The sequence below is a fragment of the Leptinotarsa decemlineata genome, unplaced genomic scaffold, assembly GCF_025532065.1.
Source record: "Leptinotarsa decemlineata unplaced genomic scaffold, Ldec_3_MD MMD2_tig00000505_RagTag_RagTag, whole genome shotgun sequence".
Classification (NCBI taxonomy): Eukaryota; Metazoa; Arthropoda; class Insecta; order Coleoptera; family Chrysomelidae; genus Leptinotarsa; species Leptinotarsa decemlineata.
In genome coordinates, this window is record NW_027412549.1 from 1,992,583 (window position 1) to 2,019,712 (window position 27,130).

Below are 27,130 nucleotides of genomic sequence, written 5' to 3' on the forward strand. Positions count from 1 at the left end.
GAAAATATCGTATGTACTGTTAGAGAGATAATTATTGTATGCATGAATGGACAATTCATGAGAATCATGTTACAAAAATGTACTGAAAAAACTCCTCTTGATTTTTTTTTTAAATAATCAAACTGGTTCGTCTGAAATTTCTCATAGCAACATTGAAAAATTCAAAACTGAGATTTAAAAAAAGTTTTTTTTGAGATGTTTTATCTAAAAAAATATTTTAACGTCTCTGTTTGGGCCACTCTATATATGCAACATCACGTCAGGGTTTATTTGAGAGTACTGTCACACGACTGTTATGGATTGAAAATACATTCGCTCTGCTATGTCAGGTACAGTATACACTAAATTCATCAAGAATAATGTCTTGGTTTTTATTGATTATAGTAAATTTTTAAAAGGTGTCTATTAATAGATAACAAATAGTACTGGCTCCAAAATAGAACCTTGGGGTTATCCTTCATTCACATTCATTGAACTGGAAATAGAACTGTGGTCTTCACATACTGTTTACGATTCTCAAGGCAAGATTTGAACCGAAACAAACCAATATCTCTTATTTCATAGTGATAGTGCTTTCCCAGCAGTATTTTGTGATTCAAACAGTCGAAAACTTTCGATAAATCACACAAAACTGTTGTTGTTTTCTCCCTTGAATTTATGCTACTGTACGTTTGCTGCAAAAATTAAAATTTTGCATTAGCGGTTCTTTTTCTTCCTTGGAATTCGAATTGACGAAATAGTTTTCCCGGTGAAAGAGATTCACTGATTCTATTCTACTTGACCACCAATGATTATTCGTGCTAATATTCGAAAAATGAAATGGCACACCGCGTTTTCCAACAAAAGAAAGAACTAATCGGTCTCAATAATGAATAACATCCTGTATTCTGTATTTTGTACCAGCTTTAATGTTAATATGGAATTCTGTATTAAAATTTGTGAATTGTGTATTAAAAATACAATATATTAAGTCAATTTTGATGAATGATGAAAAATCAAAATACTGATGTCGAAAATGTTGCAAATCACCTCCTCAACGATATTAAAATATACATCACTACATTTTTCTAATTAAACTTTTAATTTTGTGTATAAAATACGGAAGTTGTAAACAAGAGAACTCACGAAATTATTATACGCCTAAACGAACAAACCATCTACTCGTATTGTCATATATTTGATTAAGTTTTATGTACCAGAGATAGTGTACCATAATTCTACAGCATTTAGTAAATACTAAAAATCAACAAGGAGGTTGTTCAACCGAATTTAAAATGAGGCAGATAACCCAATTTCATTGCAATTATGTAGCAATGTGAGAAATAAATTGAAACCATCTTTTATACTTTTGCCGGATATTTTGAAAGACAACGTTTTGGAATGAGAAATCTGATACGAAAGAATCTCAGGAATAATGAACAATCGACACAAATACTGTGACTTATACCTACGTAAAAATGATATTAGTTTTAAATCAATTGAAGGTTATTCAAGAAAGTAATATTAGGAAATTCATGAACTTATTCCATTACTAGTCCTCAATTATTTTCAATTTCACATGATAAATATCCATGCCTCGGCAATGGACGATAAGCTCTACTGTTAGTGATATCCCTTAACTGACTTTCCCTTAATATCTCGACGAATTCAGACATATTTACGTTGAAAGTGAAAAGTTGGTAAGAGATAGGTTTCAAATGGAAAACTAATGATTCAATGTTTGTTTGTGAATTTCTTATATCACAGAAAACGTCACAACTTTGTAGAAATTTGAATTTCAAGACTGAACATTAATTTTTGTCCGTTTTTACGAGTCTATTTTAAACTGTAATAGTGAGAGGAAAACAACCGGTGAGAAAATTATCGAAAAGCTTGAAAAGATGACTTCAATGTGAACATTATACAAAAGTGATTTCATTCATTTCATTAAAGTGATCATGAATTTCCACAAAATAAACAAGTCATCAATTACACCAACTTGAAAAGATTGTAGTCGGTTGGCGAGAGGTCTGGGAAGTATGGTGGATGAAGCAGAACTTCGATGCTCAATTCGTTTAATTTACGGACGGTGACTTGTGGAACCTGCAAATGGGCGCTGTTATGGAGCTGTTATGGAGTTAGCAATAAAATGCCAGGAATTTCCTTCAAGTGACCATTTTTGTAGTGTGCTAATGATTGCAGGCCTCTGTCCAGTGTCATATGCTCTTGAAATATCGATAACTATTGCGATGCAGTCTTGGTCATTCGCAAAAGATTCGTACACTTCTAATTCAAGATCTACTACATATCTGAATTTTTTTCATCAAGATTTTATAGAGAAGGTAAACTTTATCTTTTACGGCACGGGTGAAATATATCTAGCAATACACAGAGGAAAACTTAAAGAGAAATCGCGTGAAAAAGAACGTCATCATCAGAGCCGATATATCACTGAACAGAAATATCAGTAATTTCAGATGTTTAGGAGGATATTTCATGTCATTTTATTTTCTTCTAGTATTTCCGATTTATACGTATGCGATGGAATCGGCCGATATTAGATGAAAATACATGATTATGTATTTAAGTGATAATTTACAAAACCGCAACTCGTGTTTCACTTTACAATAGATCATTCAGGCGTGTTCACTATTAACATTTAGTAGTATAGAGTTTGTAGTGAAGGATGGGTTACGGATTTGTGAACTGTTTAGTGTAATTTTCACGATTCACTTAAGTACGTCCAATTTATACTCTAGATAATGAGGCAGCCCAATGTTGCATTTACTGACATTCATTCTCTTTTATTCTGCACTGCAAATATTTTTGGTACTAAATAGTAATTATAATTGACAATCACTATATCTATAATAACAAACGCACCCTAGAAAAAACCATTATCTTGTCTATTGGGAATATAGAGTTATTCTTCAGTAAACCCTTATCAACGGAGGGTTGTTTCGAAAGTATCTGGAGAGCAGAACTCGAAACATAAAAATTAAGTATTCCTCTGGAGAAATTATCATAACACAATTTTCAGTTTGGTCTCGCTGTCGGCAAATACCATGAAATAATTTAGCGATTCAACAGGAGAATGGAATTGTTGAAGGGACCCTGTTTCCTTTTATTTCTAAGCAATTTATTCTCTCTACGGTAACTGCATGTATAAAATTTTTCGAATAAAATTCATTGGTGAAAGGTACCTTGAATAATTCTCTTCGGGACAGAATGCGTCTGGAAATTGAGGAAAAGTTGGATTAAGAGAGGATTTCAATAACTGATTTTCATACTTTGACAAAATGACAGCAAATAGTTTAGTTCATAATTTGAAAACGTTATTAACTCTGACTCAAAACTATTAATTCTTCCTTGAATTTTCAGATTTCGTTTCAAAATTCTGTTAAGTTGATCAAAGGCGAAACTTCAACAACGTTTCACCAACCATTTTGACGTCTTCAAAACATGAAGTTTTCTTCAGAATAGAGTACTCGCATGTATCATATTTTGGCCCCAATGTCAATAAAATCATTCTATTACCATTATAATAATAGGTTCTCTTATTTCTTCCTAATAAAAATTCGAGTGAAAATGTTTATACTACAAAAAAAACCTTTCTTTGGTTGACGTCACAAGTCTTCAGATGGTGCACCCTTTTATAAACGCTTTTTTTCGTAGGTATACTATTACAATTCTCTATCACAAAGTAATTATAAATTTCATTTATTCTAATGGTCGGTCGGTTGTCGGGCGGTTCGACGTGGGTGCTTTGTTCACTCAGTCAATCGGCCGATGTGTGAGTCGATGGTCGATTTTCACTCGCTATCGTCCAACCCCTTTTAGGAATCACACGTCAACATCGTTAGTCCTTAGCTCACACAAGTTTCTACTTCTGAGGGTTGTCGTTCGTAGGGGTGCGATAGCTAGTTAACATATTTTAAACAATGTCTTTACCGAAACAGTAAAATTACTCAACAACAGTTTCATTTTTCGAATCAGTAGGTTACACAAATGTAAAATATTCTCATAAACAAGCATATTAAGAACACTTCCAAACACAGCAACTAAAATAGTACAAGACATAACAGAATTCAACTCAGTGCGTTGCAAGCAGATGGGCAACACTCCCCATCTCTCCGAATTCATGAGTGAAACTTTTTTATTTTTCATGGACTTGAAAGATTTAACATGGCTTGTTGAAATCTACCTGTCACTGCATTAAGATTTCACTAAGCGACCACTCACATATTTCAAATTGATATAGCAATACATGGTTTATATCTCATTCGAATGGATATTTGCATAAGAAATTCATAACTATGATTTAATTGAATATTATTATAATAATTAATTAGATCTCACAATTATTATCCACCGATTTATGATTTGAAATGTAAGTTGTGAAATGTTAATGAAGTGCATGAAGCATATGAAAGAAACTACTTCTTGGCATGAATTTCACTAGTTCGGACTTCCATTGTCTACTATATAAAATGATTTGAAATCCCTGAAACAAGTAAAAAAGAATAATTAAAAAAGAATAGTTGAAAATAACAATTATATTAAGCAACAATAAACCTGAAATGAAATGATAGTGAAATAACCTACAAGTAAAAATATAATAATTGAATAAATAAAAATTAAAGGAATGAAAAAAGAAAATAATAAAAAAAGGAAGGAACTAGACATCATCAAAAATGATCTTCAGCGGAATGGATACTCCAAAGCGATGGTAGAAAAGACTTTGGCTAAAAGACAGCAGGAGCCTCGCAAGGAAGAGAAGCCGTCACAACCAGTGCACTTCCCTACATCAGAGAATTATCGGAGAGGATAAGAAGAATTGGTTCCAAGTACAACATTAGAACCTGTTTCAGATCCGGTAACACTATCCGTAGCAGCCTCACGAAAACCAGGCCCCCAAACGCGGACTGCGATTCCAAGAATTGCATTTACCGGATACCCTGTGAGTGCGGAAAATCCTATATTGGTGAAACTAAGAGGCCATTGAATGTTCGCATTGCCGAGCACAAGAAGCACACACAGCGAGGAGAAACCAGCAAATCAGGAATAGCAGACCATATTTGGACCCATCAACACAACATCGAGTAGTCCCAAGCTGAGATCTTGCACAGAGAGGAACATTGGTTCAGGAGAAAATTTAAGGAAGCCGCATACATGTTGTCCAACAACGTATTCAGCCAAGCCAGCGTAGATATACGAAACATATGGAAACCCATCATCAAACGAAAAATGACCAACTTCCGCCAAAACGGTCATCTCTCACGGAATCAGTGAAGCGGAAAATGGAAAGTAGAGAAAGTGAAAGTATTTCAACGACCTATAAAATAGTCATTTCACGGAGGAATCAGTCCAGTCATCACCCGAAGACGATTGTAGATACCAACAATCGAAACGTCGTGAACTAACGTGACTTGGAATCTCTACACTTTTTATTTTTTATTATTTTCTTTTTTCATTCCTTTAATTTTTATTTATTCAATTATTATATTTTTACTTGTAGGTTATTTCACTATCATTTCATTTCAGGTTTATTGTTGCTTAATATTATTGTTATTTTCAACTATTCTTTCTTAATTATTCTTTTTTACTTGTTTCAAGGATTTCAAATCATTTTATATAGTAGACAATGGAAGTCCGAACTAGTGAAATTCATCACGAAACATTGTCAATCACCTTCAAACATACTTCTTGGCATGACATCTTGGCAGCACATCTTCGTGAAGAATTCATTTGGAAATCAATTGTTTTTCCTTTCTTTGGAAGATTCCCACATTTTTTTGTATAATGATGGAGAAGTAGAAAGTCAAAACCTTCCTTTCATAAAAATACCTCTCTCTCTCCTAGAAACATACCCCTTTCAAATCAAATAAGAAATTAGATATTTGAGAAAATTTGTGAGGTAATTGTGAAAAAAAAAGACGGAGATAAAGTAAATTAATTGAATTTTCATTGAAAAGTAATGATAATAATAATGAATATGATTTATTGTCTGAAGAGCAGTTTCACTGACAAAGTTAAAGACAAGAATAAGGTAAATATGGTAAGAAAAAGGTAAATATGAAATTAATATACAGGGCGTTTCAAATTCGATCCTCACCATTGGGATTTCGGAAACTATGAGAGATATACGAAGATGGTTGAATTGGGGCAAAGTTGCGCATTTACCTGACTAACGATGTGCCGCTGAGAAAGTTCTGAAATTCCGAGTATATCCGGAGATATCCGGAAAGAACAGAAATGGGAAATGGTTTTTATTTTTTTCTGGCTTTATTTTTCGAATGATTCTAAATAAAGTGCACTTCCACATTGTCACTTTTCCTCTGCTACATAACGGTGTTTTCAGATTTGTTATCCGAAGTTTGGTCTTCCGGACATCATCATCAACCTTATTTTTTCTTATAGGCGCTACTTTGGTTTCTTTCTGTTTGAAACAGAACCAGATTTTACCTTTTCAATGATGTATCATAAGTTATCATTTTTTTTCGAAAAATTGGAGATACTGAAAAAAAAATCTGATCATAATAGGCTTCGACTTTGATGTTTCTAAATTTGACTTCCAATTTGTTACACTCAATGACATTTTGTTATTGTACAAGTCATTGAATTTTTGTCGAAAAATGGCTTTCACGAATGAAGAAAAAGAGATGTGATACAAATTTATTAAAACACAGGACACTGGAAATGTATTTAAATTTGTATCCCGAAAGACGACAACCACATCGAACTGTGTTTAAGTTATTGGATCAAAATCTCACCGAGTTGGGTTCGCTTAAAAAGCCAATGAAAATATACGGAGACAGAATCAACAGTCAAATTTTGATAAATGAGGTATGCATGAGGTAAATTAGACATTGTGTCCTTTTCAATGAAAGTAGAACTTTGAACCAATAACAATAATTAACTAAAATGTAAAGACGAAAGCGAATCACAACAAATGCTCAAAATGTTGGCCTTCTTTATGATAACACAACTGTGACCTTCTTCCAATATTATTCACTGCACAATTAATTGCCCTCCTTTTCAATCTTTAGAACTCTGATGGAGCACCATGTTTTTGAAACCAGATGTTTTTATAGTTAGCCAAAGGTAGATCATCCAAATACTCTTCGAAAATCGACATTAAAAACTGGTAATATGTTTTCCTATTCAGGATTCCGTCAAATAAATGAGGACCTGAAATTCTATCTTTGTAAATTCCTGCCCACACGTTAATACTGAATCGCACTTGAGGTCAAATTTCTCGGAACTGCCTGTGGTTGTTCAGGCTCCAAATGTGTTTGTTATTTCGGTTGAATATCCTACAATTCGTAAAAGTGCTTTCATCTGTCTAGATTACATTTTCCAGGAAAACAGAAAAATCAGGTCTTCTTATTAGCCAATTACAAAATTCTAATCGGCTTTCGGGATCAGCAGGATGCAATTTTTGAGATATGAGTATTTGGTACCATTTTGAACCGCTTTTTTGATATGTCTCCAAGCACTTGTATGACGAATATTCATTTCGGAGGAAATTTGACGTGTAGATGATTTCCCCGGGTTCATGTTTATCTGCAAACTAATAATTTTTATTGAAACGGACAACGGACACAATGTCTAACTTACCTCATACATACCTCATTTATCAAATTTTCTTTAGTTTCCTGGTCCATTCTGTCTCCGTATTTTTCCTCGGCTTTTCAAACGAACCAAACTCGGTGAGATTTTAATCCAATAACTTGAACATTTTAATGTGGTTGTCGTCTTTCGGGATACCAGTTTAAATACATTTCCGATGTCCTAACACTGTCTATATATCGTATTTGTAATAAATTTGTATCATATTTTTTCTTCATTCGTGAAAGCCATTTTTTGCTAAAAATTTAATGACTTGTACAATAACAAAATGTCATTGAGTGTAACAAATTGGAAGTCAAATTTAGAAACATCAAAATCAGAGCCTATTATAATAAGAATAAATTTTTTCAATATCTCCAATTTTTTTAAAAAGATTGATGAAGAAGAAGGTAAAATTGAAAAAATATACCTCTTTCCATTTGAATGCATGTGTCTTCTACGACAAACCACCTGAAATACTCTAATCGGTCGTGTTGATGAGTACCTACCTAGTATTTGAATTAACCTTGAAAATAAACTAAAAGGTAAATAGTTTTAATAAAAAGGACTTATATCACCAGCGGGGCAGGCACAAAGTATGTGCTCTGCTCTTTCATAATTTTCCAAACACTGCCTTCCGACAGTCCGAGTCTCTGCATATGATTCAAATGACAGTGACCTGTAAGAAGGCACGTTAGACATCGTAGTTCATCCCTACTGTGGTCCAACAACTGTTTGGTATCAAGCTTCGAAGGGTGAATAAACGCCTTGGAGTGTTCCAATCCTGGAAGATTCTGCCAGAAGTCCATAAATCTTCTTACCATCCAGGTGTTCAATTTTCATTTGGCAAAGCCTGAAGCGATGCCAATGACAGGTTCTGGTCCGAGTCAGCAGTCTCATTGAATTCCAGGCCAGTATCGAGATACCGAGATACGGGGCTCTATCGTGATTGACCTTCTTTCCCTAGCTACTCGTGGGACCTTTATGGACAGAGTTAACTTAAAAATTCTTTCTGACGCTGAGTTTATAGAGGAGATGGATGTCGAGCTTACGACTTCAACTGACCTCCCTGTAAACTTAGATCAGAAGCGAGTGTACAGAGGAGATGGATGTCGAGTTTACGACTCCAACTGATCTTAGTGTAAAATTTAATTCAGGAAAGAATCTACAGAGGAGATGGATGTCGAGTTCACGACTGTAACTGAGCTCCCTGTAAATTTAGTTCAGGGGCGAGTCTACAGAGGAGATGGATGTCGAGTTTACGACTCCAACTGACCTCCCTGTAAATTTAGTTTAGGAGTGAGTCTACAGAGGAGATGGATGTCGAGTTTACGACCCCAACTGACCTCCTTGTGAATTTAGTTCAGAATCGAGTCTACAGAGGAGATGAATGTCGAGTTTACGACTTCAACGAACCTCTCTGTAAATTTATTTCAGGAGCGAGTGTTCAGAGGAGATAGATGTCGAGTTAACGACTCCAACTGACCTCTCTGTAAATTTAGTTCAGGAGCGAGTCTACAGAGGAGATGGACGTCGAGTTTACGACTCCAACGGACCTCCCTTTAAATTTAGTTCAGAAGCGAGTCTACAGAGGAGATGGATGTCGAGTTTACGACTCCAACTGACCTCCCTGTAAATTTAGTTAAGAAGCGAGTCCACAGAGGAGATGAATGTCGAGTTTACGACTTCAACAGACCTCTCTGTAAATTTAGTTCAGGAGCGAGTCTACAGAGGAGATAGATGTCGAGTTAACGACTCCAACTGACCTTCCTGTAAATTTGGTTCAGGAGCGAGTCCACAGAGGAGATGGACGTCGAGTTTACGACTTCAACGGACCTCTCTGTAAATTTAGTTCAGGAGCGCGCCTACAAAGGAGATTGATGTCGAGTTTACGACCCCAATTGACCTCCCTGTAAATTTAGTTCAGGAGCGAGAGCTGCGGCGTACGCAGAATCTGTCTCAAGTGGGGGAACTGACTTCCCATGAGCAGGTGAGCAAACGTCTGCGCTCAAGTGACGTTTCATCAAAACCAGAGGTTGCCTTAGATTCAGCCGTGCAGGGCTGACGTGCAAAAACCCTCATATGGGAAGGTTGTCGTGGGTACCAAGGTGGGAATCTTGCAACTTGACTATCCGACTACCTCATTAACAGAGAATATACTTTGTGCCTGTCCCGCTGGGGACCGAATCAGGTCTTTAGAGTTCGGCAGAGCTGAACTCTTACCATCTGACCTGAAAGACCACTCACCATACAAACTAATCGGCTTCGTTAAGAAGCTGGGTTTGTTTGGCCGAGTGAGAATGGGTGTGAGCCACAATAAACCCTTGCGCGTTGCGGTGAAAGGTCGAACAGACCCACTCACTTTGGACCTAACCTACCTAGTATTTGAATTAACCTTGAAAATATACTAAAAGGTAAATAGTTTTTAATAAAAAAGATATCTACAAGACTAACCTGATGACAAGAAAAACAAAAAAAAATTCAAAAGTTTCGTTTTCAGTCCTTCATGTTTCTGCTGTGATTTCACTTCATCGTATGTGAGATATGTTCCATTAAGAAGATTCGTTAGGTTAGGTTAGGCCCAAAGGGAATGGGTCTATTCGACTCCCTCCACTGCAACCCGCGAGGGGTTTATTGTGGCACAAAGTATGTGATCTGCTCTTTCATCATTTTTCAAACACTGCCTTCCGACAGTCCGAGTCTCTGCATATGATTCAAAAGACAGTGACCTGTAAGAAGGCCCGTTAGACATCGTAGTGCATCCCTACTGTACTCCAATAACTGTTTGGTATCAAGTTCCGAAAGGTGAATAAATGCCTTGGAGTGATCCAATCCTGGAAGATTCTGTCAGAAGTCTTGCCATCCAGGTGTTCAATTTTTATTTGGCAAAGCCTGAAGCGATGCCAATGACAGGTTCTGGTCCGATGAAGCTGCTTGCAGCAATCTACTTTGCAAAGGAGTCATCAGTCTCATTGACTTCCAGGCCAGTATTGCCAGGAATCCAGACTAGAGACAATATGTTAAGTCTTCCTATAGAGGAGGGTCGTTTTTGTCAATTTGCTACCAATTTAGACGTTACTCGGTAGAAGCCAAGAGCTTTCAACGCCACTTGAGAATATTTTTATTGACTTGTGTATGAGGTTAGATTCTTCCAATCTTTCCGCACACAATTCAATAGCATAAATTTCCGCTTAAAGTACAGTCGTATAGGATCCTAGTCAGGTTGATATCTCTATCCTGGGTCTGCGACTGAAAACACCTACACCAGAACTGGAAGGTGTTTTCGATCCATCTGAGAACCAACAAGTATCTGCTCTTAATATTTTTTTCTCGCGGAGGATCCAGTCCTCTCTACTCGGGAACACTACTTTATAAGGCAGTTCGTAGTTGACAGTTGGAGGCATACAGCCAAGAGGTCATTTCCAGAATGATGTGACTTCTAGTGTCAACCAACAGTCTGTGGAACTCTGCACTGAATTGATTTATGCAATTGGCAATGTTCACAACTCTATATGTAGCCCATCTAGCTTCTCTCTTCAGAAAAAACTGAAAATGCACAACAGCTAAAACTGTGAACATATATTCAAAACGAGTGTACCAACACAAAAAAAAAATCTCTTATCGAATGTAGGTAGGCCGCGAAATTGCAACAATCACCTTACTTACAACATTCACCACGCACATAGCAGTACTAATACATACTCCTCAAAATCTTTCCGACCACAAGGGATTCATTAATTTTTATGAATAAACAAAAATCAATTTTCTGCAGTAGAACGTCATGCCATCCGCATTCGCCAGTCTGGCCGTTATTAATCATTCAAATTTTCTCGTGTATCGCTCGAGGTTCTTATGGAAATGAATCCGTATAATTAGCTACAGAATTTTCTGTTTAAGTGAACAATGGGGCTGTCTGTTACCCTTGAATTTATGCAGCAGATAGTCTTCTTTTCACTTTGAAGTCAGTCTGGCGGCAGTATCAGCGGCGCAAGATTAATACTCGAAGGGGTTCGATGGAATAAAATTAATCGAGGGCTTGGTATGTTCAGAGGTATGCTCAGAAGTGAAGTGTCACTTTTTATGAAAATCTCACAATTAAATTTTACTCAAGTGTGTTAACATAGATTTTCTTTTCTCATATTCGACTGGAGAACGAATGTTTCGTCTGAAGAGAAATGAACTTTTCGATAAATTTATAAACGTCGGGATTACCGACTAATCTGCCAGTCTTACCAAAGAAATGTTATTATTATTGAGCATTCCATAATTCAGCTTCATTCCTTCTGATTCGAAAATAACCCCCAAATTTCTTATCTTTCGCATTAGGTAAGAGTGAGTGACACCCTGTCACACAGTATAATAATCGAACCCAGCTCAATTGATCCTTCGATATGAGAGCAACTGTTGCTGCACCCCAAAAAGGAGCTTTTCTTTAACAATCATCACACTATCAATGTAACCAATATGCCATTTATGGTGGCGTCGAATATTTAATTGTTTATGACTCTTTATTCATGTGTGGATTTCAAAGTTTAGCGCATTATTCATTTCGAATCTAATGAGGTCTTATTTCAATTCTGTAATAGTTCTATTTTGAATTTTATAGGCCCATAAATTCGATTCTTTCAAAATGCATCTAGTTTCGTTGAAATCTACAAAGGTTCTAGAGAGTATCCAGCTGGATCTACTGATCTCATAACTTGCGAGTTCTTTCGGCAATATGCGTGAGAATATGTGGGAATAGTTAACAGTATTATCGAATGTAGCTAGGTTAAAGTAATTTTGAGCAAGGAACATTTTCACATCTTCCCGTTAATGTCATTTGGTGTAATTCTTTTTTAGTAAGAGTTGTTAATTTTATATGTTATGTCATAATGTCTATTTCATTCGTATTAAATGGAAGAATCCAAGCTGATTTTGAAACCTCAATCTCATCTGCACTAAAAATTTTGTTGAAAAGTCTCAAACAGATGATTTTGATGGAACAAAAGCCATTTGAGTTTCAACTTGTCCATCTTTATACCAACAATGTCTGAAACAGTGAAAACTCTTCCGAAAAATATACCCCTTCGAACTATCTTAATATTTAATAAAACATACCTCTGTATGTTACGCATATGCCGATGAATTCCGCCATGAGGGCACATTTTCTTCTTTATAGTTGAAATTCATTTGGGGAAAGTTTTGCAACTTAGATGCGGGTTAGGGCGGAAAGGATATCCTTGTTTGCTCGTTGTATCATGCAAACACAAATAAATCTACTAACTTTATTTAAAGAACAAACAATGAAGAATATCAAATAAATCGTTTGAGTTCCCTTAGCAAATTACTTTATCTTGTCTTTCCGTTAGATTTAGATGAAGTTCAGGAAAATATGAATACAGTATCTCTCAATTGAAGTATTTGTAAATTATACAGGGTGTTTATTAAACATGCGGCAAAAATTTAAGGGACTATCTCTTGGACTGTTCTAAGAATATTTTGTCCTTTGATGATTTTTTATCTGATAAATACTGTAGGTTGCTGAGGTGAGTGATGTGATGACTGTTACCTAGGACCTTCCGAATTATTTTTTAGTTTTTAGTACATTATCTACATCATTATTATTATTTTTTCTCAATAAAACCGTAATACATGAATATTTTTTACTTATTTCATTTTCAAGTTTTTAGTTTTTAATTTTGTTACTCAATTCTTCTCATTGTATTTAGTTCATTTAGTGCCTCACTATTTCAAGGTTTTATGTAATCCGCCACTTTGCAGCTGCGGCCATCTTGGATTTACAATGATACAAACTTAATGTGTGTACCAAATATCAGATCAATCCGTCAACAGAAAGAGGGTCAAACTTCAACTACTGAATTTGACCGAAACGAACAGAGCAATCTAATTAAAATCGTTTAAAAAGTTGTGCAATTTAAAGTTTATTGAAATGACATTTTGAAATTTAGGAAATCACGATTATGTGTGATACATCAGTAGAGTTGTAAAAAGGTAACTTTTTCGGATCTTATCAAAACATTGTAATGGTTTCTCAGAGATTAAACGTCCCATTAAAACTTAAAAAACGGCAATACGAAAGTTTTTTCTGTTTTTTGATATTTTATTGAATACCGTAACAAAATTAAACTAATCGTTATTTTCTACACTTTAAAACTAGATTTGAGTGAATAATTTTATTAAAATAAGCAGCAAAGTGAACCTTTTATCTGAAATATTTTATCATACTGCTTATAGGCGTGACACTGTACTTCTTCACACTAATGAGCCACCCTGTATACGAACACAATACAAATAAACAAACATACTTACATACATAAATGCATATTTATTATTATACATGTATGTATGCAAACATCCTTTACACCTGTACAGGTACAAATATCTAGGTGAATCAGTGACATATCTCTCTCATGATTTTGCCAAACAGCACCCATGTTCATGGAAATTTGACATGAAGACAAAAATATATGCCTCGGAAAATCAGAGGCATAAAATAACCCATTTGACACATGTGGATGACTTCAAACTTTATGCCAGTAGAAAAAGGATTTCCATCAGTCGTTGAAGATGGTGTGACATCGACATACGCATGGTATCGTTATGGAATTCAAAATAGGCAAATCAACTTCGGTCCATTTCAAGAGGTGCAGGGATTACAGAGATGACGTACAGTTCGTTGTCAGAAGTATCCTGCACCAGCTGGATGCCGGAGAAACGTTCTATCTTGGGGTGGAACAACGCCACTCACAAGAGGTAGAGTAGCGAAGAACTCTCTTCAAGGTAAGTACCAGCACAAACTTCGACAGATCTGGTCATTAGGACTGTGGGGAAGTTGCTGCTTGGAATATGCTTGCCGACCTGAAGTGGACTTAGAGACTCGAAATACGATGCATCTCCATGGAAGTTTGCATCCCAAATTGTCCTTTCAATGGTTGTACTTACCCCGACAACAGGCAGGAGTGGGCTTTGGAGTGTTTACATGACAGAATAATACTGGATGGATCTTATTGAGACATCAGAAGTTCAGATCTTTTTCTCTGTATGAGAGAGCAGACATTGGAGTATTTCTCTTTAAGGTAGTCGCCCGAGCGGCTAATGAGTTTCCGACACTGAACGAGGTTATCACAACTCTGTCATCGAGTTGGAATCCTTTCAGGAAAAACCCTACATAAAAGCTGCAGAGATCAATTCATTCCTTCGGGAACCAAGGATAAGCCAATGCATGTGGTCTTCTTGGACAGCATTGACCTGACCTACGCTGTCCTCAGGTTACATTGGCTGAAGTCGGAAACAGCGAGGTTCATCATGACCTACCAGGATGATGTTTGTAACACCTTAGTCTACCGAAATCGGGATGGGTATAGAGGTTCCTGATACCAGGCGCGAGGCGCCTAAGACTCTTATGGACTTGTTTTCGGCATGTACCGTATATGCGGTATCAGCATATGCATCGACATAACGCGACACTAACAGTGTGGCCATAAACGACACTTTTACGGTATTACCGAGACATCGGTGTTGCCAGGGAATATTGAATCCGTTGTGAGAATGAAAAATGTCAAATTTATTGCAACTATTCATTCTCCACCTGTGGCTCTTACAAGTTCATAAACCTTATCTCACTTAATTAAGAACAAACACAGAAATGTTCGAAAAATTATGGAAGTATGATGAATAACAATTAATTACTCGATATGACCGTTCTTTGTCTTACCGACAAAGCCATCCCAGTAATGAAATTAGTAAATATAGGAACAGTTGTCTGTCGACTGTCAGTTGTAGCTTCTATGCCCTCGTACCCTAGATGATAAAAAACCAGCAAAAGCTAGTAATCACCAAAAAAACTCTAATTAGGGAATGACAGGACGGACACCTGATGTGTTTTGGCTCAATAAAATGCACTGAGAACATTTTTCAGTTTGTATTATCGTTGTAGGAGAACGCTGACATCTCTCCCACCATGTTTAATGTTAGCGAATTTATTTTGTAAAAAAACTTGATGTATTGTAGTCCGGAAATGATAAACGACCACCAGTAATCCATAACTTTCAGTTTGCAGGCGGAAATGCCGTATAGTTGGCATTATGCTAGTGCGATGCTTTCTATAGCAGGTACATATTAAATATCGATTTAGTGTCGCTTTCCGTTAATGTCACAGCTATTCATTAGTGAAAATTGATTGTGGAATAGCTGAATATAATTTTCATAATTTAGCACTTATCATCTGAAAATATTTTTCTGGACGACTTATTTTAATTTTTGAAATGAAAAACTTCCTATACTGATACCTACTACAGAGTTAAAAATCAAGAAACTGTGAAGCGTCTGTGGTTATTTCAATTTAAATACCCTTGATAGCTCATAACCAAGACAATTCAATCTTTAATTTAATATTTTCACTCAATTTTAATTCAGATGACGTCTGTAAAATAATACATATTATTTTATTGTTCACTGCATTTATTGTTAGGTTGGAGGTTGAATTTTGTTTCTAAACAAATTATGAAGCTATTAAATTTTTATTCATTTTCCAATAAATGTTCCTTCTTTGTTAGTAGGATTTTAAAATACCGTCTCCAGATTCGTCAAAGAAGAAAAGAGAAATGAAACTTTCTATGTTTTTTACCACTTTTATTTGTAACTAACGTTACTGCAGTTTTGTCCTATATGGACATTTTCAAACTCATACAATGAAAATGTCCGTATAGGACAAAACTGCAGTAACGTTAGTTACAAATAAAAGTGGTAAAAAACATAGAAAGTTTTATTTCTCTTTTTTCATTATGATTTCCTACCACGTAGTTAATTACTACATCCATCAATTTATATCTATTATAAGAACTACGCGGAATCATAGGACATAAGCCTATGATATTACATGTGTCAATTATTCATAGGAAAATAAACAACTCTAGTTTATTGAACGGTGTATACACAGTGGCTAATGTTTAAAGTTAGTAAATGACAGTCTAAAATCGATGCACTGCAAAAGTAGATAGATTACATCTTACGAATGAAGTATTTGGACTTGACCTCTGAAAGGATAACATTGGATATATCATCGAACATCAATATCGAATACTAAAATAGGTACTGAGTTTCGATTGGCGATTGTTGGTCAATATAAACTATGTAAAACTTACTCTGTATTTCCCTGATTCGGTCCTCTCCTCAGTGCCATACCAGCACGTGCCATTCCACCTGAAAAACAAATGTTAGTTATTTCAGACGTATACTCAGTAGAAACTGTTGAGAAATATCCTCTCACCCAATTATTACGTGCAGTATACACGTGTTTAGTGGAAGTCGAAAATCCCCAGTTAACGTGCTTATAGTTTCCATACAGGGCGACAGGAAATACGAAACATTCAGGATTCAATATATTGTAACGTTCCGTTTTTCCACTTGTCAATTTATATTATTTAGGACACAATCTGAACACAAAAAAACCTTTTATTTTTCAGTTTCAATTTGTGAATTGTAACATATCAATTATTTGAATTATTATTTTATATTTTCACAGATCTGGGATTCTTCTGAGCAGTCTTCAGTATTGCTTTCAACTAAATAAAAATAGGTTGACATCTGTTCAAAAGCTATATTGTTTGTTTTGACTATTTTCTTCGTATCACGGTTAGGTATGCATCTAGACGTCAGATAATATTCTTCTTATTCAGTTAGATCATTCATTTTCGAAGAAGAATGTTATTTGGTCATGGAATTCATTTTTACAGTGTATGGTAAAGTCAAGTTAGAAGTGAGGCACAGAGAGAGATATATATTTTTATGTAATTTTTAGAATCGGTGTATTTTATTAGGTGAGTGAATAGTTTGAACTTTGAACCGATAGTGAGTCTGTGTATGTAGAATTAAATTGTGAAACGGCATTTTCTTTGCTTGGCTCTCAAAGAAAGAACAACTAGTGACGAAATTATTATTGATATCTGAGTTATCTATCCACGTGAATTACACGGTAATTATAAATATGAAATTGAATGGAGATGATATTGAATCATATTTTGAAATTGAATTGTAAGTAACCCGTGGAGGGTCGAATATACCCACTCACTTTAGACCTAACCTAACCCTAGAATTAATTAGAGTTTTTTTGACAATAGTTTGTATTTATTATAGTTCAGCCAGGCAAAACTCAGAGTAGAACTCAGATAAAAAACTGAAATAAACGCTAATATAAAAAAGCACATAACCAAGCTTAGTGAAGAGTAGTAATCAACTAATGTAAAAAAAACAACAAATATAGTTTACGCAGTAAATCAGAACAGGATACCTACATCATAGTAAAAAAACTAGTAAGAAACCTACAACCGAAATCGGTTGATTTAACGACCACAAAACATTGGACTTGTGAAGAGCGCCAGTCAACCGTTTCGATTTTCCCTGATGGTTTCGGAAAATAGGATTCCCATATGAGTTTGTAAGGTTCAACGCAATAAATCCTTGGATGAGACTTTTTGTTTGTTAAATATTACATGTGAGATCATCATTGGAAAAGAACTTAATATAGAATAAAGGAAATATCTTTTGTCCAATGTCTACTAAATTTATTATTTGTTACGACCGGTTCCGGTTTATTAGACAATTTTCAAGTAACTACAGTTAACATTAGACACTAGCGATAGTCCGACATTGCGGGACCGCGGAGGTGTCGGATTACCAAAGATTGGCTCTATATATTTGAATTTGCAGGTAAAGTTTGGAAACCTAGTTGAAGATGAATATGTAATGAAGTCAACCCTGAGTTTTTACAAAAGCAGGGAAATTTATTTAATATTAAAATCATAACACAATATGAATCAGTTTTACAGCTTAAGGTAGGACCGACTAGACTAAACCGATGACTCCATACGGCGCAGCGCAGTACTTAAATATGCACTGATAAGGTCAGATACCAAATGTTACCTTAATAATCAATACCAATACCTCAATAACTAATTATCTTTTTTAATATATCACGATAACTGCCTACTACCTACTACCAGTACTTGAAAGATTGCTTTCCAGCTAAATGTTGATCATATGACGGTTTTTCGAATTTTAAAGGAACAACTTTTATACCCTCACCATCTGCAACGAGTACATCAGGCACTGTTACCGCGGTACTTTCAGAACCGTCTTGAATTTTGCAATTGGATGCTGGAAATGATTAAAAGAAATTGTGATAGAATTCACAGACGAATGTAGTTTTTCTCGGGACAAGATTATTAGTTTTCATAATTATTGGGCTGATGAAAACCCTCACGCTATTGTCGAAACTCACCATCAAGAACAGTTTTCTCTTAACGTGTGGTTCGGAGTTATTGGGGATGATTTAATTGGGCCTCATTTTCTACCTCTTCGATTAAATGGTGAGGCATACGCTCAATTTTTAAGAGAAGTGCATCCAGTACTGCTGGAGGAAGTTCCTTTGGGCGTCAGAAGGGAAATGTTTTTTTATGCATGATGGGGCTCCCGCCCATTTTAGTCAGGTAGCACGTCAGCATTTAATTGAAACATATGCAAATCAGTGGATAGGTCGAGGAGGATCACATAACTGACCCTCTCGATCCCGGATCACAATCCTCTCAATTTCTCTATTTGGGGCCATTTACAGCATTAGGTTTATCGTACTCCTGTTCGCGATGTAGATGACTTAGGAAACCGCATCATCGATGCGTTCAGGGTAATCAGAGAGACTCCAGGAATATTTGAGCGAATACGTTGCTCAATGCGCCGACGTCTAGACGCATGCGTAATGTCTGAAGGTAGACATATTGAACATTTACTATGATTTCTACATGTTGTCTGTTTTGTTATTAATAAGTTAGTTTTGTTTATTACCCTCTAATCGTTTAATGCAGGTACTAACTACAAAATAACAATAAATCCAGTTCGCATTTATGGCGATGTATCTCTGTAGTTGTTCGTAAAATATTTTTTTTCTGCGAACTGGTTTATTTTGGGCAAAAAACCCAAGATACATTTTTTGTTCAGAATGAAACGGGCTATCGGAAATACATTTTTGAATGGTAAAAAAATAATAAGACAAAAAGTTACATTGGAAATAAATTTAAGGGGTTGCGTGTTCCACCCCTTACAACCATAGGGTGAACGAAATAAATTACTGGCTAAGTGTCTTTTTGGTAGTACAAAACGTCAGGTTAATTTCAATATTGTAACTTTTTCAGTGCTTGTGAAAAAAATTGTTATACAAATTTTATGTACCCCCTTTAAGGGGCTGTATCTTAACAAGGGATGCTCCAATGAAGTTTCTTTATATGAAAGATCCTATCTTTTTTCGACGAGGAATCACCTTCTTAAATGTTTTACACTTATTCAGTTACACCGTTTATATCATTTACTTCATTCTGACTAGAAGTAATCAATTTATCAGATCTATCCAATTTCAAAAAAGCCCCACAGCACATTGATATACTATGGTGAACCCACCAATAACATCGCTAGTTTTTTTGAAACTTGGATGTGGCTTACAGAATAAATAATAATTCAGGCACATCCACTCCAAACGAAAAAATAAACTTTGGTGTCGGATAGATCAAGAGTAAATAAGGTGACTTCACTCAAAAACTTATATTGGCAAAACTAGAAGAATTTTCCCAATGAATAAAAAACATATGAGTAGTTTTTCAAATGAAAGACCAGTTCCTAACCATATTGTGGCAGAGTGGCATAATTTCAACCACGACTATGACAAATTGCATATGGAAGGCACAGATTTGTAAGTCATCTTTTGAACTACTTGGAAATTAATGATTTCAAAAATTCCAAAAATATTCTGAATGACCAACTAGAACTGAATACTTCCGCTCCTTTGAAACTATTTTTTAATGTGGAAATTGGCAATTAGTCTATCACATGTCTAATTAATGAAGAAAGGTATATAGGACTAGAGCCTCAGACGTAGGATAAATCCAAAATAAGCAGTGCTTTCAAACAGCAGAATCGCAACATTTTTCTCGACGCGCGTGTCATCAACTAAGTTGTCGTCTTCAGGAGAAGCCAACTTGGACTAGACTAATTCTAAGTAACTTTCTAATATTTCAGACAAACAACTATTTCAGGTAGAAATTCGTGGGAAGTTTCTTTGCGAAATGATCCTATTTCGCTCCCAGAATTAATGCATACTGTTTGAAATTGTAGAGATCTGTGGCTAAGTGTGGCAGCATATTGTTTATCTTACTCGCTCTGTCAAATTTGCGGGAACTTTCCTCCAACTTCTAACCGAAATCATTGATGTGTGACGTAAAATCAAAGTGTACCCTGTTAGATATAAATGAAATTAGTCTACTTCATCTCCTGAATACGCCAACTTTGTTGGTTAAATACGCGTCGAGAAAAGTGTTGCCATTCTGTTGTTTAGGAGTAGTGCTTGTCCTGTATCCTTTTAATGAGTTTGTAATAAATCTTGTATAAATTTGTTACTAGTTTATACTGAAACTAGAAAAAAACTTTCTCGGGAAGTTTATTCCACATAAACGCATTTCCCCAAAAGAAACAGTTCTTAAACAGTGAAGTTCAAGGTGAACTGAGTTGAACCTCAAAACGACTAGCATCCAGATGAGTCGCATATTTCTGATATGTACCGCTCTTGGTGGAATCAAATATGCCAAGTCACTCGAACACTTCCTGTGAAGGTATTCATAGAAGAGAGACAAATTTCCAACTTCTTTTCGATGTTCCAGACTATCAAGGTTGCAAGTGATGTTCGCGTACCCAATCAGGCAGATGGCTCTCTTCTGAATGAAATCCAGCAGCTTCAGGGTATGCTTAGGGGGCGAAGCTACATACATGAGAACAATACTTCAAAGAAGTTTCTTGTTTGGAACAGTGTTTCAAGCTTTTAAGAAGCAGCCTTTGCAATTCCAGTAACATGATTGAGCCAAGACATATTGGTGTCCATTTTAACCCCCAACAAACTTATTGAAGCAGAAAGCGGAATTATCTGTCCTGACATTGATATATCCGATTCGGAGACATTAATTTCTTTGGAGAAAACCGATGTCTTGTAACATCATTAGTCATTGAGTAGTTAATATTACTTATTGAAGCAGAAAGCGGAATTATCTGTCCTGACATTGATATATCCGATTCGGAGACATTAATTTTTTGGAGAAAAACCGATGTCTTGTAACATCATTAGTCATTGAGTAGTTAATATTCACATTGTTATGTATAAAACATTGATTTAGTTAGTTTATACACGCCTGAGGAAATTATTCAATGATGAAACGTGTGTTGCGGTTTGGTATACTGTTCAGTGAAAAGCTGACGATGAATACGTTATGGATTTTCATCAAGTATCGGCCAATTCCATCAAATAACGAAATTAGTATTTTAATGTTATAATAAAAAATCAGTTACACTCAAAAATATATAATAAATGATGACGAAATTGATTCAAACGTATTTTCCTCAAAAATTCGTTTTCACTACATCCTGTCACTTTGAAAAATGAGATGTTTACAAATCCACCTTCCCCGAAGGCATTGTGTGCATTTATGTGCGAAACACTTGTACAAAAACACCCCTCCGAATCTCATGTGTGTCAACTGCAATTATCGATTCACGAATAAAACCTGTATCTCCAGTAACCATTGTAACCGGACCCAAATACCCACCGAGGGCTGTTTTTCTGTCGGTGTTAATCGCTCCCATGATATTCGAATGGGGACTTATCTCCTGCACCCTCCGAATAACATTCGGAAGCTGGATTTATAAAGATATAAACTAACGAAACGGCGGGAGGGGTGCAAAGGGCTACTTACATTTTTCTCAGTAGGGGAAGATGTAGTCGAATCAATATTTCGATTCTGTAAAGAGTGGGAAATGATATGGTTACCCTGGGTTTAGCAAGATTTTGATATTAAAAAAGTTCAATCATCCCATGAAGACAAGAAAACAAAAAGATTATATTAGGTGGTTTCAAAAGTTTTGTCCCTTTTTGTGAGTGAACTTTAAAGTATAGTATCCCAGTGAATACTCATTCAATATAATCGAAAAAAGAGCCATTCGAAACAGTGAACTTTTGCCAATGTAACACAAATCGATTAATTTCGTCAGCTCGGGATTCGATGAAGTCGACAAGGGCTGTTTATGCCTGGTCCTGATTGGCGAAGGTTCTACCGGCGAGAAAGGCGGTGGGTGAAAGTATAGTGGGAGAGGCAGAACTTCAACGCTCAATTTGTTTAATTTTTGGACGGTGATTTGTGAAACGTGTGGACGGTGATTTGTGAAACGTGTAGACGGGCATCGTCGTGGAGCAGGATCAGACCTCTTTTGACCAGTGTTGGCTGCTGTTGACGCAATTTTCGGTAAATTTCGTCGATTTTCTCACAACAGGACTCTGCTGTGATGATTTGGCCCATCTGCAGAAAGTTATAGTGAATCAAACCAGCGCTGACCATACAGTAACCGGTGTTTTCTTTTGATAGCTTTTCGCCTTTGGGAGTGCCTGGGTGGCTCCTCGATGTCCAACCATTGTCGTGAATGTCTTCTGTTGTAGATGATCAAAATTTCACCACATGCAATGATCCGATCCAAAAAAAGGTCGTTTCAGTTGAGCAAGAGCAAAGAAAAACAGACTTCGAAACGTGACAATTTCTGTCGATCGTTCAAATCGTGGGGCACCCACTTTTCGAAATTTTTGACCTTTCCATCAAATACCACATGGGAGCTGACGTCCAGTTTTTCCGCTATCCCACGCGCCGTTTGCGATGGGTCGGTCTCCACCAGAGTCCTCAAATCCTCGGCCTCGATTACTGTAATAGTCTAATCAACAAGTTCAAAAACATGAAAAATAGAGATAAAGGTCCTAAGAATATGAGCAATAGCTCGTTCGATTCGGAATCACCTCTAGAAAAATGATTTTGAAGGATTTTGGTGCAGGTAAAAAATTGCAATTGTTATTAACAAAATAAGATTTAAAATAATGATATTTAGTTTTTCGTTAATAACTCAAAAAATAGTTATATTGAAGCAATTTTGCTTGTTAAAGAGGAGGAAATTTCCGATAAAAAAGTCCCGACTCCCGAAACTCATTCTCCATTATTTATAATTTTAATTTGACGTTGAAAATAGGGTTCCGCGCGGCTGTTACGGCATAGCGCGCTGCCGCTAAAGATAGTTTATCAAAAGAAATAATTATTTCATAACATAAAATGTCATTTTAAAAATTTGAAAAAATCTAGTATTTTCTTAACACTTGAATGAATCGAGTCTCGTAGAAAAAAGTTTTATCACCATTTTTCAAAAAGTTATTCAATTGTTGATTAACAAATTTTTTCCATTTTTTTCTCCGTTGGCATAAATGATGGGATAAAAGGTATAAATAATTGGCCTATAAGTTTTAAACTTCGTGGAGCCCTTTTGATATATATATACTTCATACTGCGATAAAAGTTCATAAAAATGTATTAATTTGTTAATTATGAGTTTTTATAACTTTTGCAAAATGAAATATCTAAAAATTGTTGATGATTTTTTTTTAATTGATATTTAGCTGTCTGTTTTCACATTAAACAATGGCAGTTATTAACATACGATATGAATTTTTTTACGTAATTTGTTTATTAAATTGTTTTTTAAACAAATAGAGAAATTCAATATTTTGACAAATTTTTTTTGCTATTTTGTTGTCTAGAGATAATTATGATTTAAAAAAAATTCTTAATTTTAATTTTTAGATGTTTGAAATAGATTTTTTTATATTTTCATTGTTTAAATAATCAGATAAGGAATAATTTTGCTTTTGAAAATCATAATTTACACTTTTAAATAGTTTGGCAAAAAAAAATTTATTATTTAATTGTTTATTAGTTTAACAATTTGTTATGAACAAATATTGACCAACGTTATATTTTTTTCTGAAGCAGAAAAAAAATATAAAATCGGCAATATATAAAAAAGTGTCATAATTTTGTTTTATTTATTATATATATAATATATAGCTAGCTGTTTTATAATTTTCTCTGCTTCAGAAAAAAAATATAACGTTGGTCAATATTTGTTTATAACAAATTGTTGAATTAATAAACAATTAAATAATAAATATTTTTTTTGTCAAACTATTTGAAAGTGTAAATAATGATTTTTTGAAGCGAAATTATTACTCAACTGATTATTCAAACAATTAAAATATAAAAAAATCAATTTTAAACAATTCAAAATTAAAATTAGGAAAAAAAATAACCATAATTATCTCTAGACAACAAAAGAGCAAAAAAATTTTTCAAAAATATTGAAATTACGTAGAAAATTCATATCCTATGTTAATAACTGCCATTGTTTAATGTGAAAACAGACATAGCTAAATATCAATTGAAAACAAAATTTATCAACAATTTTCAGATATTTCATTTTGCAATTGTTATAAAAAATCATAATTAATAAATTAATAAATTTTTATGAACTTTTATCGCAGGATCGTATGAAGTATATATATATCAAAAGGGCTCCACGAAGTTTAAAATTTATAGGCCAATTATTTATACCTTTTATCCCATATGCCAACGGAGATTGGGAAAAATTTGTTAGTTAACAATTGAATAACTTTTTGAAAAATGGTGATAAAACTTTTTTTTCTACGGGACTCGATTCATTCAAGTGTTAAGAAGATACTAGATTTTTTTCAAATTTTTAAAATGACATTTTATGTTATAAAAAAATCATTTCTTTTGATTAACTCTCTTTAGCGGCAACGCGCTTATGACGTAACAGCCGCAACGTTAAATTAAAATCATAAATAATGGAGATAGATTTTCGGAAGTCGGGACCTCTTTATCGGAAATTTCCTCCTCTTTAACGAGCTTTTTTTAAAATTGTTTAAATATTAATATTTTTTGAGTTATTAACGAAAAACTAAATACCATTTTTTTTAAATCTTATTTTGTTAATAACAATTGCAATTTTTTACCTGCACCAAAATCGTTCAAAATCATTTTTCTAAAGGTGATTCCGAATCGAATGAGCTATCGCTCATATTTTTAGGACCTTCATCTCTATTTTTCATGTTTTTGAACTTGTTGATTAGACTATAAGTAGACAACTTCGGGGCACATCTTCGAGGCTAACGGAACGAAATTTCGCAAACCAATGCAAGCGTAAAATAAATTTTACGCTTGAGAAAGCTTTTGTATAGCGAAAAACGTGTCGCGGTTTTAGTCAAACCTATATAGTAAAAATCATACAATAATGAGTTTTGATCGCGAATTATTCAGTTCAGTTTGATCGTTCTTACGATATTGAGACTTTTTAAATTTGTTTATTTCCATACTCAACAACAGGTTAGGTTTTAAACCTTTCTTCGGAAAATGGAGGGGCTGGAATTCATGGTTGAACTCATGTCCCTCTGTGATTAATTAAGTGGCATCTGTGGAATTTATTTTTCCATTCTGGTTTTTGTAAAACCTTTCATAGTGAAAATCATACAATAAACTGTATTAATGATTTTTAATACGGATTTTCATCAGGTATCGGCGTTTTGGCCTTTTGGTATTTCAAGTTACTTCTAAAGTGTTCCATTTTGAATGAAAAAATTTGGTTTTTCAACCAATTTTTGAAAGAAGAAGTGTTCCCGAGATTTATCCCATTGAATTCCAATAACATAAGCCGCGCTGCATCTCAAGGAGTAGACATGGAAAAACTAAATGGATGAAAATAGAAAGAAAAAAAAATAGGGACGTTGTTAACATGTATCTTAAAGTGATACATACACAACTTATTTGTAAACTCCACTACATTGAATTTGAATCATGGACTTGGATATTCGTGATAAAGTTGATGGTATTATACATAAAAAGTTTTTAACGCAAAGAAAGAAATCATATGTTTTATTTCGAGACAGATCACCGAAAAAAACGGAAAAGATGAACTATTTTCGCAACACAAGTTCTTTGACAAATTTGTTCATCTCACGAACACCAGTTTCACAGAACATGAAACTCATCTATTGGAAAAAGGTCTCAGTTACAAATATTAAACCCAACATAAGTTCGACCAATTTAGAAGTTTTGGGAATTGATAAAGATATTGCGTTGATGGGAACGCCAATTAACATATTGCTGCAGGGATTTCAAAACCTGAAAAGATGCATAAAGGTAGGTTCAATCCGGAATTGAAACTAGTTGAATCCATAAAAGACTAATCGGCAGAAAATAACATTGTTTTCACGCGAGCTGATGAAGACAAAATGGCCATGAACAAAAAAGAATACGTGGAAAAGACTATAGACTTTCAAAATGCTGGCATGTGCGATAGTCTCATGTGCAATAGTCTCATTTAAAGTCAAGGAAACTTTGAAAAATATTCATTGTGTCATGATGGATGAAACAGAAAAATTCACATCGTATGTCACGAACCATAACCACCTAAACTTTATTCGTTGATTAAATCTCAAAAAGATAACTATCCTATTAGACCGGTAGTTTCTTTTGTCACAGCTCCTTCAGTTAAAATTTCCGAGAAACTCAAAACAATTTCAAATCAAAATTCAGTTTGAAGAATTCATACCATTTGCTCAATG

The 27,130-nt window shown here is 34.8% G+C and overlaps 1 protein-coding gene across 1 annotated transcript in view; it reads right to left on the reverse strand.

Annotated features, from left to right (window-relative positions):
• LOC111502228 (uncharacterized) overlaps positions 1-27,130 on the reverse strand; it is a 372,461-nt gene that overhangs the window by 319,834 nt on the left and 25,497 nt on the right. Inside the window, 1 exon segment of the mRNA XM_074173777.1 lies at positions 16,737-16,794. Within this exon segment, the coding sequence (XP_074029878.1) occupies positions 16,737-16,789 (53 nt within the window). The 5' untranslated portion in view covers positions 16,790-16,794.